The 19692-nt window shown below is 33.9% G+C and overlaps 1 protein-coding gene across 2 annotated transcripts in view; it reads left to right on the plus strand.

Annotated features, from left to right (window-relative positions):
• Positions 1-19692, plus strand: part of RFX3 (regulatory factor X3) — a 118576-nt gene that overhangs the window by 74832 nt on the left and 24052 nt on the right. For both annotated transcript variants that reach the window (XM_042875444.1, XM_042875443.1), the window contains exons 4-5: positions 4509-4767; positions 14634-14708. In XM_042875444.1, the coding sequence (XP_042731378.1) occupies positions 4509-4767; positions 14634-14708 (334 nt within the window). The remainder of the gene's footprint in view (positions 1-4508; positions 4768-14633; positions 14709-19692) is intronic.

Here is a 19692-nt window from a genome sequence, read left to right on the forward strand (position 1 = left end):
ATGTACTCTGAAAACTGATAGAGAAGATAGCTAGATTTACTCCTTCAGTGTTGTTTTTAATTTTTTTTTTTCAAAGTAACAGAATTTTTGAAGGGACAGAATTGTCCTTAAAAGCTAAATTTTATAGTAATATGTCTGTGTCTGAAATAAAATGCAGAACACTTATTTCTAAGGTCAGTGCAGAGACACAATGGATTTAGAAATCAGTCTGCTTTCGTGTCAAAAATACACCTTTAATAACAACATTTTAACACAGCTCCATGTGTTTTATTTCTAGCATTACGTTTTGCAAGTCATGTTAAAGAGGGAGGCCCTCTGCTCTCATGAGACTGCACCTGGAGTACTGCATCCAGTTCTGGGGCCTCCAGCAGAAGAACGACATTGAGCTGTTAGAGCAGGTCCAGAGAAGGCCCACAGAGAGGATCAGAGGGCTGGAGCACCACCCCTGCAGGGGCAGGCAGTGAGAGAGAGGGCTCTTCTGCCTGGAGGAGGGAAAGCTCGAGGGGAATCATATAGCAGCCTTCTAGTACCAGAAAGGGGCCTACAGGAAAGGGCAGGAGGGACTTTTTGTAAGGGCATGTAGCAACAGTATGAGGGTATATCACAGAATCACAGAATCACAGAATTGTAGGGGTTGGAAGGGACCTCCAGAGATCATTGAGTCCAACCCCCCTGCCAAAGCAGGTTCCCTACACCAGGTCGCACAGGTCGGCATCCAGGCAGGTCTTGAACATCTCCAGAGAAGGAGACTCCAGCACCTCCCTGGGCAGCCTGTTCCAGTGAACAGGGTAGATTTAGACTGGACAGTAGGAAGAAATTCTTTACTGTGAGAGTGGAGAGACTGGAACAAGTTGCCCAGTGAGGTTGTGAATGCCCCCTCCCTGGAGGTGCTTAAGGCCAGACTGGATGGGGCTTTGAGCAGCCTGGTCTAGAAGGAGGTGTCCCTGCCTATAGCCGGGGAGTTGGAACTACGTGATCTTAAAGGTTCCTTCCAACCCAAACCAATCTATGATGCTATAATAAAATCTAAGAAATAATGTATAACAGGTGAATTATAATACCTTGCAATCCTAGTGCAGCTCATGCTAGTCTCAATAACTTCCAGTGTGGAATCTTGACTTTGTGCGACATGCTCTCCAGTTAAACACTGTCTGGGTTGCACAACCTTTTGGAAGCTAGGACACTGTAGCCTAATGTATTTGGAACTCTGATGAACTTTCTAATGCCACATTCTAACAAATACTGAATTCCACAATCTTCCTGTAGGAGTAACTGTTAGATTCTGTTTCCTAATGTATCTCAAGCCATGGTGTATCACCAAAGTAATCCTCATAAACATTCAGAAGATTTTACTTCTGCTGAGGTTAAATATGCAACTGTACAGAAAAATAAGAGATGGTGCTGTGACAACATTTGCAATGGGCAAGAAATGACTATATGCCAGACTACTTGAGGATGTATTATATATCCATGCTGCAAGTGCTGTGGAGAAATAGGATATAACTTCCTTATTTCAGGTTATCCTTTGTGTATATCTAAAGAGTATAACATCATATTTTTCTCTTTGCACAGTTTTGTGTTGAAAGCTCACGTTGTATTCAGTGACGTTAAAACCTGTGAGTTACTGGTTTCCATAGCATCACCTCATCCGGTTGGTATAGCCTGCATCTTTTGGTTTCCAGATTAATTCGTTTTTATTATAGTTAGTTTAAGAGCTCTTTGCTGAGTTGCAATTATCATTGCATGTAATAATAACAATTTTATCTCACTTTTAATTACATCATTGATCTCTGTTGCTGAAGATTTGCTTTATGATCTCCAATAATCAGGTGTACGTGAAGAACCTGATGTAAACCTGGTTGTTGGAACAAATATGTTTATCTCAAAGTCCAACCCATCTATCTATCCCAAAGATCGCTCTTGGTGCAGTCATAAGAAGTAGTTAGAAGCAGATTTAGGTGTTGCAATACAATCAGTCCTTATTTAGGGACTGTACATGATTTGTAGATCAGAACAAGGTAAAAGCAAACAGATATTTCCTTTTCCCTATCCTTTCCACACGGAGTGACTTACTTTTCTTCTGAAACATTGAGCACTTTCTAGACTTTGCATTTGTACAAAGTACTACTTCTTTAATTTCATTTCTACAAGTGTGGTATGTCTTGCTTATGTCCTTTGTGGACAGTCTGTTTCTTTTATCTGTATCTATTTTTACCATCATCAGCACCTTTGGCCTTTCATTCATTGCCATATTGTACTGGTACCTCATAGGATATTTCTCTTTTGGAAGAAATTACAGTGCTTACTTCCTTCACAAGCATTTTGCTGAACTGTTTATTCTGCACTTCCACTACTACTTTTTCCTAAACTGACCCTTACTGCATTGGAGTAAATTCTGTAAATTCAATAAATTGTATGTTTCCAAGGCAGATGTAACACCATCTCTGCTAGCAGTTATCTTTTACATCACAAGGGAAGCAATATTTCAATGCTATCACAAGGTTTGACAGTGATACCTTGGCTTGATCAAACAGGTGAATCAGGACTGCATGATGCTTAAATATATGCAAAGGCTACTGCAATGCAAAGAAGAACTGGTTTTACTTTTCCAAAGAAATAATAGATTAGCTGCCTACTTTAGTGCTGTTTCCCAAATGAACTATTTTGCTTTGTTTTCAGGAGTCTGCAAGGCATTTCTTGTAGATTAACTTCCAAGTTTCGTACTGCTGATTTTGAAGCTTTTGCAATACCCAAAATAAAAAAGAATTTGATTAACTTAAAGAGGGTTGAGAGGAAATAATATAGTATGAGCTTTGTAAAACTTTCAGGATTTGAAATCTAGTTTTGAAATTTCTGTAAGTCTCTGAAGTCTGTGGTGATAGTAAAAATTCTGACTTTGATTGTTGATAAGGTGCTATATGTTCTTCACTTCTCTTAAAAGTAATGATTCTGAAGCAAAAGATCATTATCTCTGAGTCTATTGTTTACTAAGCTTTCATAATTTAAAAAGAAAAACAGAACAAGCTGTAATTTTCTATTACCTTTCTCTGTTTTAATAAGGAACTAATCCTTGTGTAGATAAATGGAAAAAAAACACTGACTTCTAAGCCTTGGACAGATGTACTAATGATCTACCAACTGTATAAATACTGAATGCTGCCTCCTCTTGTAATCTTGGATAGAAATGTCAGAAATTTTTTGTCATATTTAGTTGCATGGTTTTGCATGATTTTGTGGTTTCTACAATTATAATAAACTGTAGGCTTATGCAGAAATTTGGCAACTCTTGTCTTTTCTCAGAATCCTACTAGATTTAAATTGTATTTATTTGGACAGACTGTATCTCAACATAAGCAAATCCAAGTTAATGAGTGTTGTCAGTTGATTACAGGCAACATTACAGATTTTTATGCTTAAGGAATAAAATTAATGGTTAAATAAACTGATTATTTTCTTTTCTTTGGCATTTCTATTGTCCTACTTGCTAAAATACAAAACTTAGCCACTGTGAAACAAGGTGAAATTTTCAGGCAGATTTTTCAAAAATAAGGAATTTTGCTTTGAAGTAATGAATACTATACAGTTAATAATTTTAAAATGTATTTTGGTGAAGAAAGCTAGTACATATTCAATAATTGGTGAACAAAGGAGTGAGTACTTATTCAATAATTATGAATAGATTATAACACATGCAAGGTAATGATTTAATATAAGTGATTAAGAATTTGAAACATGATAAAAAGTTTCAGACTGAATAGTTTAAAGACTATACTCATTAATGGGCCATGAATATTTCATGCTCAAAAATAATTTTTGAAACGTTTTTGCTGCATACCTTCTTTAATCTTTGTAAGCTTTTTACAAATGTCATAATTCTCATTTGGTTTTATTTCTTCAGTGCAGTTTTTCATCATAGTACAAATTCATGTTCAATTTTAAATTCACCCTGTAAAAATAAACATATTAAAATACCATTAAGTTCTGAATTTCAAGCTTTAACTGAGAGGTATAAAAACATTTAAAATCAATAGTTAACATGGAATTCTTGAACACTGAGCTTTCTTGGCTGAGATTTACATAATTTGTTTGCAATTTTGCATCTTAGTATGGAAAGTACATAGCGTATGATTGAAATTCTGTATTTTATGGTAGGATTGTAAAAAGTTGAAATGGGTGGAGCTTTACAATTTTTGCTCTATATTAATTATTGTATGAACTCTTCCTGTCCATCTTCTTAATTGTTGTCATACTTCTTTTCTTTGATCCTCTTCAGGTAAGGCTGACAAACTTTTCTGCAAGGCTTGGTGAATACTTGTTTTAATATTTTTACTGGATTAGTTATTTGGTACATTTATTTGCAGAAATGTTATTCTCTGAGAAGGGATTGTTTGCCAATCTTTTTTAATTTGGCTATGGCAATTGCAGATATGTACTAGAAATACAACATTTCCCTCAGCTCAATGAACAATACAAATAATTTATTTTCCTTTTGTTTTCTTTTCTTGAAGCCGATCAACAACTTATCCTTACACAGAAACCCAGATGTACAGCCAAAACACTGGGGGAAATTATTTTGATACTCAAGGAAGTTCTGCGCAGGTGACAACAGTGGTCTCCTCTCATAGCATGGTGGGCACTGGAGGGATTCAGATGGGTGTCACAGGAGGACAACTCATTAGCAGCTCAGGAGGGACCTATTTGATTGGCAATTCAATGGAAAATTCTGGTCATTCAGTGACTCATACAACACGGACTTCCCCAGCTACAGTAAGTATTTCAGACTGATGTGAAATCTTTGGGACTTAGTCATTAAGATGTTCTTTCTGACTGATATGATGTTTGTTTAAGAAAGTACAACAAAATTATGCTAGTAAAGTACTACACAGTACTTTGTCGTGACACAAGAAATTAATATGTAACAAAAAAAAAACAAGACACAAGCATGAAACTTAATAAAAAAAAAAACGAAACAGTATTTCCCAAGATGGGTTGCAAATATTTACATTTTATATTTTTGCACGCATGTAATACTTGTGAATATTTTGAGAATGCTTACGATAGTCTGTCTGAGCTTAATATATTTCTACAAGAACTCAAAAAGCTTTTTTTTTTAAAAATTAAAAAAATATTGTTGAGAGTATTCATGTTAATAGATGTATATATCAAATAATCTAGCTTGTAAGTAATTGGTTATAACTTCCTGCATTCTTTATCTTTTGTTTTACTTTAGTGTATGTGTGGTAGCATATTTCAAAATACTCTTGTATTTTCAGAATTTTGGCATATTTTTTCCTTTTAACATTTGTTCTTACTCATACATGGTACTTTTCAAAACCCTGTTGAGGAGGTATCTTATAATGCTGTGGGAAGGTTCATGCTGTTAGAATTATGATAAATACTGTTTCGGACATTTAAGTATGAGCATCAACTCTTCTCTTAAGCACTTACTCAAATTTTCTTATTCCCATTAAGAAAATTGGCTTATACATAGTCTAGCTTTACTGCATGGCCATAATGAATGCAACTTTATTTTTGGGAACCAGTGTAACAAGTAAAATCTAGTATTCTTTTAAATTTTATTTGGAATAATGATGAACATTTACATTAGCACTTAAGTGATTCAATAAAATATCTTGATATTGATTCTTAAGGTAGTTTTATATATATATATATACATTTGTACAATGTAGATGTATTATTTCATACAAACTTTCAGACTACCTTAACTATGTAGTATTATTTTGTGAGAATAAAATTTGCAGAGACTCATAGTGAATGAATTGCATACGTATCAGTAGCATAGCAGGACCCTTCAGCTGGCAATAGAATATTGTATTTATATTTAACGGTTAAATAAAAAAGAGTGTTTGGTAACATTTACATGTGTTTTAAATAATTTTCATAAGAAAAAAAACATGTCTGAATTTTAATTTAAATAAAATCAATGCTTTTATTTTTTCTTTAAAATATTAATTATTTGAAAGATATTTCTTGCAGTTTTTGCACACAATTTGTAACTACCAAGCAAGGTAGGACAAGAGTATTATTCTGTGGTCACAAGTAAGAAACAGATCAAGATCGAATTAATTTTGAAAAGTGATATTACTTTAAATATTTACGTACCAATGATATTTGTATGTTTTTATAGTTGTTTTAAACGCATTGTTCTTTTTTAAAATTTTTAATTTAATTGTATTTAAATGCATTTAAATACAAATATTACCTATTTCATGCTAGTTTTCTCCTTATTCATTTAAGAACATATGAAGTTTAGTGTTTTGCGTATCATGAGTTCGGTTTTTTGCTATAACAGCAAAAGTCAGTCCTAAAATGTTTATTTGAATTTGAAATCAAATGAAATTTAAATATGTCCAGTAAAAGTTGAATATCCTGAAATTACTTGAGCAAAACAAAAATCTGTGGTATATTTAACAAATTAAAACAATTCAGTTCTTTTGTGTCAAATTTACAAAATTTAACAAAATCTGAGGTTTGTTCTTTAAGCAACAAATTTGTCTTGCTTCATGTATAAAAAAACCAGCCTCTTTTAGATTGAGTACCTTCTGTACTTCAATATTAACTTACTTTTATGAATATTAAAAATAATGCTAATCGAATCACAATGACTAAATTGCATTTTTAACACTAAAATATTTTCTTCTGTTTGTTTATTCTTTTTTTTTTAAGGTACTGTTTATTTTGTATAGTTCTATTGTGCAAGACATAAGAATACATCAGAAGTGATTTCTTGCTGTTTTGGTGGGCCACAGGTTTTAGGTTTTATCATTTTAGGATCTGGATACTTATAGTGACCTGAAATTTTCACGGATCAGTTGAAACGTAAAAGATTCAGTTTAGACTGCAATATTAAAACATCAGGTCTGTTTGAAATTCACTGTGCAAAATAGACCAATGCAATACTTCATTTGGATTGCCCTTTAGAAAACTGGATCTCATTTCTCTCATGATCCTCATTTGATCCTCACCATTATTCCATTTTTCATTCTTATATAGAGCATTTATTGGAGACATTAAAATAGCATGTATCTAGTCTGGTTTGCTATTAAAATTTTCAGCAAATATTTCCTAATATTGAATTAGCTAGGAGAATTTTCACCTAGAGAGAAAGGGTATACAAATAAGGGAAGCGTTACTTATTACGGCATATGGCCATCATTAGCTTTGTTTACTCTTGTCACTGAGGTAATAGTTTTGTTACTGCATACAAGAGGGAGCTTCATTTGTTTTGTTGTTATTCACCATCACTGATGAAGTCATTATCTTTTTATAGTAAGTTATGTTAGATTTTTCTAATGTATTTGGCTGCAGTTAAAAAAAAAAAAAAAAAAAAGTTTTAAGTTAAAAGTCCAATGTGTGAAATTGGTATGTGTTGTAAACTATGTATTGGATGAATGAAACGAAAAAATTCAATTTTCTTTCGACTACTTAAAAAAAAATTCTTCTATATACTAAGCAACAAAATACACCTAGTGAGCATGAAGAAAATTTGTAACATTTTCCTCAGTTGTTTTATTTCCACTGATTTGTTTCTTCCCGTGGTGTCCTTGCCTTGTGCATCAAATTAGTCCTCTACTTCCTCAGAATGAATTTTTTTCTCCCAAAGTAGAAAGGCCTTCAGTCTATAAGACGTACCTATGTCAGATTTTAGGGAGATAAATAACTAAGCAATTATAGACAGACAGACAATATAAACAACACATTTGGATGTGAATGCACATAGAATGAGATTACGTTGAACAAGAGGTGATTCAATTTAGCTGGTTATCTATCTGAAATTAATTTAGATGTTGCAACTTGATAAAAGATGAATCCCCTTGCTTTACTGGTGGTTATCATGAATGAATGCAGCTATGGTTAGGAGTCTGACTAGAAAATTGAATTGCATTATTAATAGTGAAATGTAAATCGTCTTTCAATCTTTTTTTTTCTATATATGTCTACAGATTGTTATTGTGATTAAACGGAATGATCTAAACAACATATTGCATACTATCTTAAGTTAATAAAGTTTTTAGTAGTAAAGATATTGTTATGCTTGTCAGCCAGTGAGAGGCTCCTGTTTGTTAGTGCTGATTTCTGTAATATGCTTTAGTACTGACCTGTAATTACAGCTGTCACTTATCAGTCATCACCAGCTATGGGAGGTCTCCATTTACGCTGTTGCAGAAGTTTATCCTCTTTCAGGGTACGTGTAAATATAAAATAAAAGCAGAATTAGTATTGATTGTTTGTGTTAGGACAAATTATTACTTCTCTTAGTAAGTGCAGCATGCAAAATATGCTAACTTTACAGCAAGAGTGATATCTACCCAAAATGTGCAATTAATTAAGATAGAAGAATAATAACAGATGAACTTAGGAAGCCTATTGTAAATGTTGTATCTTGATTGTATAATTTTAGTACAGAGCTATTTTAATTATTTTAAAAACAATAAACAACAAATATTCTAAGCTGACAGGGTTATAATTATGTTAAACCTCACCTGGTTTCTTACTGGAGAGCTGGGCAGTAAGAAACCAGATGAGGTTTAACAAAAGCAAGTGAAGAGTCTTGCATCTATGGAGGAATAATTGCATGCACCGATACAGGTTGGGGGATGACCTGCTGGAGGGGAGCTCTGCAGAGAGGGTGTCTTGGTTGGGTGTCCTGGTGGACGACAGGTTGGCCACGAGCCAGCAGTGTGCCCTTGTGGCCAAAAAGGCCAATGGCATCCTGGGGTGTATTAGAAAGAGCGTGGCCAGCAGGTCGAGGGAGGTGATCCTCCCCCTCTACTCTGGCCTGGTAAGACCTCATCTGGAGTACTGCGTCCAGTTCTGGGCTCCCCAGTACAAAAAAGACAGGGATCTCTTGGGAAGATGTCACGGAGTTCACTAGATCAATTTATGCCCATGACAGGGGGGCAGTAGGCCCCAGCTGTTCCCCCCCCCACCCCAGCCATACAAAATGGGAAGGAAGGAAGGAATGGAGGAAGGGAGGAAGGGAGGGAGGGAGGGAGGGAGGAAGGGAGGAAGGGAGGAAGGGAGGAAAGGGAGGAAAGGGAGGAAAGGGAGGAAAGGGAGGAAAAGAACAGTGGCAACAATCTATGGAGGAAAACTTATTTTACTATGTTACCGGAATAGAAGATAACACAATATAATACAATTTAATTGAAATTGAGACTAATAACTCAGACAAGATGGGAGAGAGAGAGTTCCTGGGACCGAGTCAAACCTGAAAAGCTTGGAGCGGCTAGGAAAGCACCCTCCAGCACCCACTGCCAGGCAGTAAGAGAGCGCCCCACCCAGAAAGGTCAGATCCCATGACTTCTGTAATGTACAGGGATAGGTACCTGGAATTGGGGCAGTAACACTTTAATGCCCAGTGCACTACATGATGTTTTGATGTGGAATAGTGAAACATGAAGAAACAAAAACATAAAACCATGACAAAAGAGCAGAGGGCCACAAAAATGGTGAAGGGCCTGGAACCTATGAAAAAAGGCTGAGTGAACTGGGTCTGTTCAGCCTTGAGAAAAGACAACTGAGAGGGGACCTGATCCAGGTCTATAAATATCTAAGGTGTGGAGTGCAGAGTGGCGAGGCCAGACTCTTTTCAGCAATATGTGGAGACAGGACAAGAGGAAACGGCCAGAAACTGCAGCATAGGAAGTTCTGCACAAATGTGAGCAAGAACTTTACGGTGAGGGTGACAGAGCACTGGAACAGGCTGCCCAGGGAGGTGGTGGAATCTCCTTCTCTGGAGATGTTCAAGACCTGCCTGGATGCCTACCTCTGTGACCTGGTGTAGGGAACCTGCTTTGGCAGGGGGGTTGCACTCGATCTCTGGAGGTCCCTTCCAACCCCTACGGTTCTGTGATTCTGTAATAATTTGGAAAATAGTTGAGATTGTATTAATTAATCTCTTTCCCAGTAGAGAAACTCCTTCCAACTCCATTCCTCACTTTTTTCTGATAATCTGTTGCAGAATTTTTAGTTAACTAGGTCCGCTTTATATTTTTCAGCATAAAACAAACAATTTCTGATAAAATTAAAGATGCATAGAAATTTACGCTGCAGAGAAATATTGGATCAAGCAGTCTGACTTCTTGCACTGTAACAAGTCTTTTGTGGAAAAAGAAGCATCCATTTCTAGATAAGAGGAGGCAGATAAACTTCTTTTTTCTTCTTTTAGATTAATTGTATTAATGGGTAATCACTACAATTGATAAAGAAATTAAAAAAGTGTAAGTGGTGTGAATTAGCTCGTGGGGAAGAAAATTAGATTTGATGACCTTGTGCCTTTATGAACTCCCTTCTCTAAGACTTTTCTTCTTTGATTTCTCCTTGAGAACTCTGGAGCATCATCACTCTCTTCCAGAACAAGAGCTAGGTTTCAGTGATGTAGTGTGACCATAATAATTGTTATTTCTCTACCCCTGTGAGTCCTTTGTTGCTCTGTGGTATTTCTTGAATTGATGCTGTGTCCCTTCTACAAGATCAGGATAAGGGAGAATGACCTCACAAACCTGTCCTGCATCTGCTTCACCTTGTTTCTTTTCTGAGTCAGTTTAGCTTCAATCTTCAGTCATTGGCTCTTGTGTTTTCTGTCTGAAAAGCCTTGAAGCACCTCATGGTTTGTTTCCACCAGATATTTATTCTGACATTTTTATATTAAAATTGAAGATGGAGTGTTGCTTGAAACAAAATTTTGGCAAGTGTAGCATTCCAATTATTAATAATAAATAAATAAATAAATAATAATAAAAAAGAACTGCATAAAATACAACTTTTTATTATTAAATATTTAAAATAGATATCTTTGAATCCATGAAAATAATTTCTATTAATTCATTTTATTTTACTTAAAATGCTTAAACTGGATGGAAGATGACTTGTCATTGATGTTATTTTAACAGTCATTATTGCTGGAGTTCAGGCATCACCTTTCTGCAGGAGTAGGTTTTTCTGATTTTAATTAAATACTTGTTTGTTCTAAAATAGCCTATATACCTCTCTCTGGGTCTGTCTTGTCATAAAAGCTTTCAAATTTGATGTTAATAATAATTGTAATCTGAACTCGGTTTTTTTTTTAGCTTCTCACTTTTTTTTTTCTTATGTGAGAAATGCAACGAATATGTGTGTGACATTTCCAGATATTTTTTAGAGTTAAGTGGAGGACTTTTTTTGTTTTTCACGAGGGCATTTATATCAAATATGGGGGAAACTGCCAGAAAGAAAACCAGCTTAGAATATATTTGAAGTTATAAATATTTGAGATCATAGATACAAGGAACTGGATGATTCTGGGGAGAGAAAGTGTAATTGGTCAATCATTCTGACCATATATTTGAGAACCATGAGCAGAGAAGATGGATAGCTTTTTTTCATTTGCAGCTTTAGGAAGGAAAATGTCATCTGACCCGAAACCCAAACATTTTGGATTTTCGCTAGCCTGTGGCTGTTCTGAGTGATTTTTCAGATCAATCAGGTCAGGTCTCAAACTTCTGCCAATTGTCTTCTTTATGTCCTCACCATCTCAGAACAACTTACTGTAAATACTTTGTGTTAATTAGTTGAATCGTGAAAAAGTGCTGCTACTTTTGCCATTGGCTCTTAGAAATTTATTATACATATCTGAAACTATTATGTATATTATGTTTGTCTATTAACATGTTAATGAAAACTAAGGCATAAACTTAACAAGGATATTTAATAACTTCTGAATCAGTAGATCACATAAAGACTGAACAATGTGGATTTCCAGATGCCTGTATTGGGATCAAAATATTGAATTTATTATCTCAAGGGAAATACCTTTAATCATTAACAACTGTGTCCAAACAATGTAAGGCAAACAATGTAAGTTAAGGGAGATGTCTCGAATCACAGTTTTCTTGACTATCATGCTTTAATTTATTCCATCCATTCTCCTCTCCCCCCCCCCATTGCTTATGTTACTATAAAAGGTGATTGTCATGCAATATTTAACATGGTTATATTCAAGTTATTGTGGGAGTGATAGAATTACAGTGTATATCTCAGTTATCAGTCAAAACAATTTAATAAGGAATGTTTTTAGTCTTTTTAAGAGAAGAAAAGGAGAAATCTATGACTGATCACACACTCAAATAAATGAATGTGTAATTCCTTTCTTTCATTAAGCATTTCAAGTGCAAATATTGTTAGCTGTGCCTGGACTCTCTCAATATACATTGCTAGAAACACATAGATATTAGTTTTTTATTTGTATTTATGCAAAAAAAAAGTTGATATTATTTTCATATTCTAAATAATATAACAGTAAAAATGACTACATTACCTATGTAATCAATGTTCATATATGTTTGAATGCAGTTTTGAATAGAGATGAGAATGATTTAGTGTCTTAAAAATCTTCCTTCAAATTGAAGTAATTTTATGTTCAAAACTACTGAAGATGTGATTGTATTGCCTATATAAGAAGGTTTCTTTTATTAGAGAGATATCTGTCAGATAAAACTAGAAGTTCGCCTTATGAAAATTTAGGCTAGAAATAATGAAAATAATAGGTAGCTAGAACAATTTGTGTTGTGAAACTTGATTCCTTAGAGATAATGATGACTTATTTTAGATATGGAACTGGTATCTTTCTGAGCTTGATGAATTAATTAACATTTTAGAGGTAACATTTTTAGTGGTGACTGTTTGGCTTAGGTTATGCAGAAAAAGTGGACTAGATGATCGTAACACTGTAAAAATCTTGTTTTAAACCTGGGGATCTGCAAAGACAGAGTCACTGTCCTCAGTGGCAATACTGGTGAAAGCTACTTTAAAGAATAAACCTCAGCTACAAATTTTCCCAAATGACCAAAAAGAAGGGCTGTCTTTATTTGGTTAATTGCACTGCATCGCAAGACATTGAAGGAACATAGCAGTTAGAAATGAGTGGCATCTGCAGTGCCTCTTTTCTTTGTAAGAGCAATTATTGCTACATTTAACCAACTGATTATCTGAGCAAACAGGACCACGCATTGCAGCAGCATAATGGAAGTAATGCAATAGAAGGAATCAGGTGTAACCTTAGTGTTGTAGTACTGTTGTAAAGCAAGCATTGTTGAACAAGTAACTTAAGATAAAGAGTTAGGACGTATATATGTATGTATACTTTGGTTGTGGAATTATGAAGGGAAATTTTTTCCATATGTAGCAAATTGATCTTGCTATAATAATGTTTAAAATTGTACTTTTTATCATTCTATGTGCCTTTAAAATTTGAATTTTTCTATGTGATTGAGTACTCTAACCTCATAGTTTCTTCTACTGAAGCAAGAAGAAATCAGATTAAAGAAAGTTGTCATCGTGTCAGTTCATTTTCTTACATAGTAATCATATACTCAGTACACTTCTTTGATAGTTTTATGTACCTGATATTAAGCAGTTACAGGAAAGAAAGAAGGAATTACTTATCTCAATTATTGGAATAAAAATACTGACCAGTCATACTATAAAGAAGGGAGAAGCTAATTTATTTTGTGCTGTAAATTTTAATATAAACTATTTTTCGGTCTCTGGTATTCAAAGAATGAAGTAGTCTAACACTGATAAATTATAACACTAAAATATTTTAATAGTACTGTGATATAAGTAGAATGGGGAAGGATAATTTTAAATGGTCTACAGGGAAAATGAAAAGTAGTTTTAAAAATCTAAGTGCATTTCCATTGCATTTTCCATTGCTTTTGTTGTGGCCATTTAATGTAGTTAATTATATGCCTTTTCTTACTGCACATCCCTTTGTCTCTGTCATTTTCAGTGTTGTTCTTGCTTGGCTAAACTACAGTCAGGTTCCAATTTTACTCTTTAATGTTGTTATAGAGCATGAAAAGATCCACTGATATTCAAAGGGAAAGATTGGGAACAAATGTGTGAGTGTTTATACATTTGCACTTCGAAAATGCTGTATATTTAATAGCAGTGTGTTGTTCTAAAATACAAAGTTAAAATTCTGTTTTAAGTTGTGAAAAGATAAGCTATTTTTCTGAAGGCTGGATCCTGCTGTCTGTGTGACTCCTGACTTTCTATTTACTTTGGCAGCTGGAGATACTTCGATGGTGCTGCAGCAGTCAGTGATATCTTGTGCCACTGAAATTAATGTCAGAAAACCTATTAAATTATTTGGGATTGAGATTTGCTTGTTATTGCAGAAAGAGGAAGTTTTGTGTCTAACTCAATTGTTTTTTCAGTATGGAAACAGCTCTTCCTGTTATAGTTGAAGGGAGAATGTATGGATGCCTGTCTTAAAATTCTGCTTGGGATAATTTTCTTGGTCATAAGCGATACTTTTGTTCAGTCAGGCATTGTTGTCTTTATTTAGGATTATTTTGTTCAGCAAATCTGGAGAGCAAGGAGAAAGGTAAATTGAATTGAGAGGCTGTGATCCTGCAGTATGTATGCAAGCAAAATGCTTTCCGATCTCAGTGAAGAGGTTTGTGTTCACTGAGATCCAGAATGACAACATTTAATAGAATATATGTCCTAGCCAGGAAAACAAACTAGGCATTTCTATTGATCTGTAAGCACCTTTCAAAACTTCTCTGATCAGACTTTTTTACTATCTTGTCTTGAGTCCTTTTTTTAATGCCATCTATTATCAGATTGAAATGGCGATTGAGACACTGCAAAAGTCTGATGGTCTGTCCACTCACAGAAGCTCTCTTCTCAACAGTCATGTAAGTTGTCTCTACTTCACATACACTCTCTTTTGCTTGTTCTGCATGCTTAGCCTGCCTCTGAATGTTTGTTTTATTTTATTACTACTTTGTGCTCTTAATCTTTCCATCTTAGTTGCTTGTAATTTTTTACTGCATCTCTCATGGCTTTATTTTGTCAGATTGAATGTCTAGATGGTATCTTGCAGGGTATTATTTGTTTCTGAGGTTTTAAACCTGTGTTAACACAAGTTGACACATCTGTTTGTTTTGCAAACTATAGTGTAAATGGTGAAGTATTGCTCAAAATTATGCTTAATTAGCTGGCTTTCGACATTTTCAGTAAAATTGCCTACAAAGAACAGTCTGTGTACCATATATTAACGTACAAGTATATGAAAAGGAAAAGGCAAACAGCATAACTAAATAATGTCTTCAGATTATTTTTAGATGTTTTTTCATTTGTTCTGAGTAGTGAGCTGATTATGAAATAACTTGGGGATCTTAAAGATTTGTATCACAGCGTGGAAAGAAATAGAATATTAGACTAAAATACACATATATGTCTTAATTAACTATCTTACTTTTTGTTCACATTCTGCAAATCTTAACAGTTAAGAATTTTCCACACAGGAAGCTTGAAGACGTGTAAGAACATGATCTCCAGATATAGTGATAAAAACAATAAACATATCTGTGAGATGAAAGGAAAAGGGCACAAAGTTAATTTGAAACTTTTTATTTATAAATAATCATATTACTTTGTTTATTTCTAGACCTTCTTGAAATGATCTTTTTCCGTTGATGTTAGTCATTTTATATTTGATATTTTTTCCATGTTGATTAGGTTCTATTCACCTTGTCTCTTTATTTTTTTTCAGCTTTACTAAGCTTTACTTATAGGTAGTTACATGCAAATTCTTTTATTGTTTTACAGTAAAAAATTACATTTGGTTTATGGTTTTAATGTGAAAATACAAGGCTGTCACTCAGAAATCAAATTAATAATCTATGTAATAATCGGTGTTGGATGTTTTTCTGTATGTGTCTGATAACCTCAAAATCATAGCCAGGATTGTTCTGGGTCATGTGGTTTTGTTTGATTGGTTTTGGTTTGTGTGTTTTTTTCAGTTGTGGCTTTTTTTGTTTGTTTTTTAAGAAAATGCCAATATTTAATGAGGAGAACCATACTACATTGTTATACAAAATATTATACAGAACAGACTTTTATATTGTAATATTTTAGATTTTAATTCTTTTGTGAGCATCCAAATGTTCCAGATGTTTATAACATAATCACATTGAAGACAGGACAACTGAACAATAATAAAATAACTTAAATGTCATTGTAAAAGGGACCATTTGTTTGGCCAAGCATTAGAAATTTCTCTTCGCATTTGAACTTATCCACTGGTTGATATGTTTGTGTTTAGTCTACTTCGAGGTTCAAAATTTTGGTATAGAACCAAAAAGAATTATAAAATATCCCTTGCTTCCCGAGCTATTCCACTCACTCCTGGTCCGCTGTACTATTTACAGTGTATAAATTGTATGTCAGTAAATTATTATGGAAATGTGATCATAAGATTTGTATCCAGATGTCACTGCATTGTCATCATGCTATTTCTTTCTTGATTGTGAAGGTTTACAGAATTATTTGATAGGAATATATCCCTTTGACTCTGAGAAAAAAAAAATACATATTTTTGTGGCAATTTTTTCCTTCACTTCAGTCGTTTTGGAAGAAGTCGCTGCAATCTGGATGAAACTTACTAAATATGGTACCTTATTTAGAACGCAGTGTTTATTGACATAAAACTCAAGTAAGGACAATATGTAGAGTATTGTTCTTTGTATCTTAAGCTGTTCTTATATTTGTCATTTAATAGTCTAGTTGACATTTATTAAAATAATTGGCTTTAAAAGTTTTTAAAATAGAATTCTAAATTGTGTATTGAATTAGTATTAATTTCCACTTTGCACGTCATATCGATTTGTGGAAAATACTTGGTTTTTCACTCCATGATATGTATAATAAACTTTATGGTATTTTTATTTTTTTTTTCCTAAATGTGCACTTATTTTAAGGAATTTGCCATTTCTATCTTTCTTCTTTTCTCTTCTGATTGATTTCTGCAGTGATACTTTACTATTCTATAAGCATCGCAGCTTAGTTGGAGTTGGAGTCAATGTAGCATGTCTGACTGTGCAAATATATCATACTTTTAACCATCTTAGCCATACAGTATGGTCAATATTAAAGCCATGATTTGAACCTGAATAGCTCAGTTTTATGATTATATAATTTAAAAATTGTTTAGAATACTTTTATAGTATTTGTAAATAATGGTCCTTTTAAGATCACACACTAACTTCCCTTTTTCTTCCAGGCTATAATCTAACAAATCATATAAAACCGTTATTATTGAAGCAACTCATGAGGCAAAAAAAATACGAGAATGGACATATCTTTCTGTTAGATATGGTGTTTGTTTTGTTCTTGGTTTATGTTCAGCCAGGTTATGGTTGCAATAAGATATGTTAAAAATTCATAGAATGAATGAAGTGTGCTTAAATTGAATCATCACAGGTTATAAACCATCTGGAAGAAAATACCTGTGATATTGTATAGAGAACTCAACTGGAAAAGGTATTTTTTGTCAATCAGATTTTCCTTTTGGGCAAAGTAATAGCACTTAATATTCCTTATCGGTTCTGATTTAAGTATAGATTTAATAGCATATAACCTATTACATATGTATGTGTAAATAAATATAAATATGGTGATAGATTTAAAATAGAGATTAATTGCAACCATTAAAGGAGACAATTATCCCCATTTCTAAGCTCAGACAGTGGATAGAGGCAGGCTATTATCAGTGGTGCCCACTGGCAGAACAAGGGGCAGTGAACACAAACTGGAACACAGTAAGTTCCATCTGAAAATAAGCAAATAATTATTTCCTTTGAGGGTGACAGAGCACAGAAACAGGCTTCCCAGAGAGGTTATGGAGACTCCTTCTCTGGAGAGATTCAAAACCTGCATGGGTGCTTTACTACACAACCTACTGTGGGGTACCTGCTTTAGCAGAAGGGTTGGAGTTGATGATTTGAGAGGTCACCTCCAACCCCTACAATTCTGCTATTCTGTGTAAAATTATGTTACATGAATTCATTAGTGAAATAATACTTCCAGATTTAAGTTTTTTACAGTTGTATTTTTCTTCATTTTTATTTTGAAATAGTAAATGCTCAATATGGAAAACATCTGTGATTTTAAGACTTTTTAAGTAGTTACCTATTAGCTAATAAAAAGATGATGGATTACTTTTTCATTTTGTCTATTTGAAATGCAATATTATGTGCAGACATAGCCATAACATTTTTTGTCTTCGAACTGTTTACACAGTTACATTTTTCTAGAGCTTATGCTCAAGGAACATGGACATGGGCAAATATGGAACTGCTGTTTAAATGTTCTAGAGTAAATTCAAAGAAAGTTTTTTCATTTGTTTTGGTAAGTTGCTCAAAGTGATTAAAACAATTGTAAATTCAGTATTCAAAGCAGCGGTCTAGCAAAGCACCAAATAACACATGGACTTCATCAATCTTTTAATGTAGCTTGATAGTTTTTTATTTTAGTTATTCTGTTTGCATATTTGAAAATTAGGGTGGCTGGAAGAAAGAATAGGACAGACTCTTTGGCAAGATCTGTTGTGATAGGACAAGTGGTAATTATTTCCAACAGGAAGAGGGGAGATTTAGAATACATATAAGAATTTTTTTATTATTATTACAAGGGTGATGAGGTGCTGGCACAGGTGGCTCAGAGAGGTGGTGGAAGCCCCATTTCTGGGACATTCAAGGACAGGCTGGATGGGGCTCTGAACAACCTGATCTAGCTGAAGGTGTCCCTGTTCACTACAGGGTAGTTGGACTAAATCACCTTTAAGTATCTCTTCCAATTGAAATGATGCTTTGATAAGATCCAGTGTCCTTGGTTTGTGGTTTCATTGGGGGATCAAATTAAATCCGAGTTCTGATTAGTTCTCTGACCATAGCAGATTTAAATGTTTATACAGAATTACTTTGATTTAAATAGTTAGGAAAACAAGGAAATAGAATTCAAATAAAAAGTAAATTAATCATCCAAGATAAATCTAAAGAGAATTTCAGGGAACAGAAACCACAGCAATTACTGGAGAAAGATAATGAACATTTTAGCATGCCCAAAAACAAAAGCAGTGGAATTTAAGTGTGTCCTCAAACTCTACTGTTTGTAATTTCTTTTTTTATTCTTGTGTACTGTTAAATCTAGCACTGCTAAATTGTCATTTTCACTTGTTTTATATATTACTGACAGCTACAGTGTTTTGTGTTTGTATACCGTAAAGTCCAGTGATACGACATGAAAACTCTTTTCTTGCAGTTTTCCAAAAATACCTAACTTTGTAGATGAAAATATTCATTTCTATTTTCCAGCATTTCTGAAGGAAAGAAGGCCAAGACTTACTATTGTAGCCCTAATGCTATACAGTTGTTGCCATTATTTTCAATGTTATCTAGATTGTTCCTTGGCTCATATGCAGTAGTTGTTTTTTTTTTCCCTGTGTATTTGAGAGCAAAAAATAATTAAAAAAAAAAATATAAAAAAAAATCCCATTCAGTTTAGTTTTATAATGTCTTTTAGTGTCTGACAAAGAAAAAAGAAAAGCACTAAATTATTACATTTGCTAATGTGTTACCTAACTCTTGTTAATCCAATGAGTTTGTTTTGTGAAACAGTATGAATTACATTCTGTATTATTTTATTTCTTTGCAGTGCTAACAATTTGTTTCCAAAGCATAGTTGGTGTGTGGTACTGAATCAAAATATTTTTAAGAAGTGGACACTTACCTGAGATCAAAGTGTAATGAGTTCCACTATTTCCTGGTAATTCTGAAGATCCTAAAACAACATGGTATAGCTAGCATTTAGAGGATCTCTGTTCAGTAGGCCTGAAGA

Source organism: Lagopus leucura, unplaced genomic scaffold (genome assembly GCF_019238085.1).
Source record: "Lagopus leucura isolate 7727_CA_CO unplaced genomic scaffold, USGS_WTPT01 Super-Scaffold_100014, whole genome shotgun sequence".
In the NCBI taxonomy this organism is placed as follows: domain Eukaryota; kingdom Metazoa; phylum Chordata; class Aves; order Galliformes; family Phasianidae; genus Lagopus; species Lagopus leucura.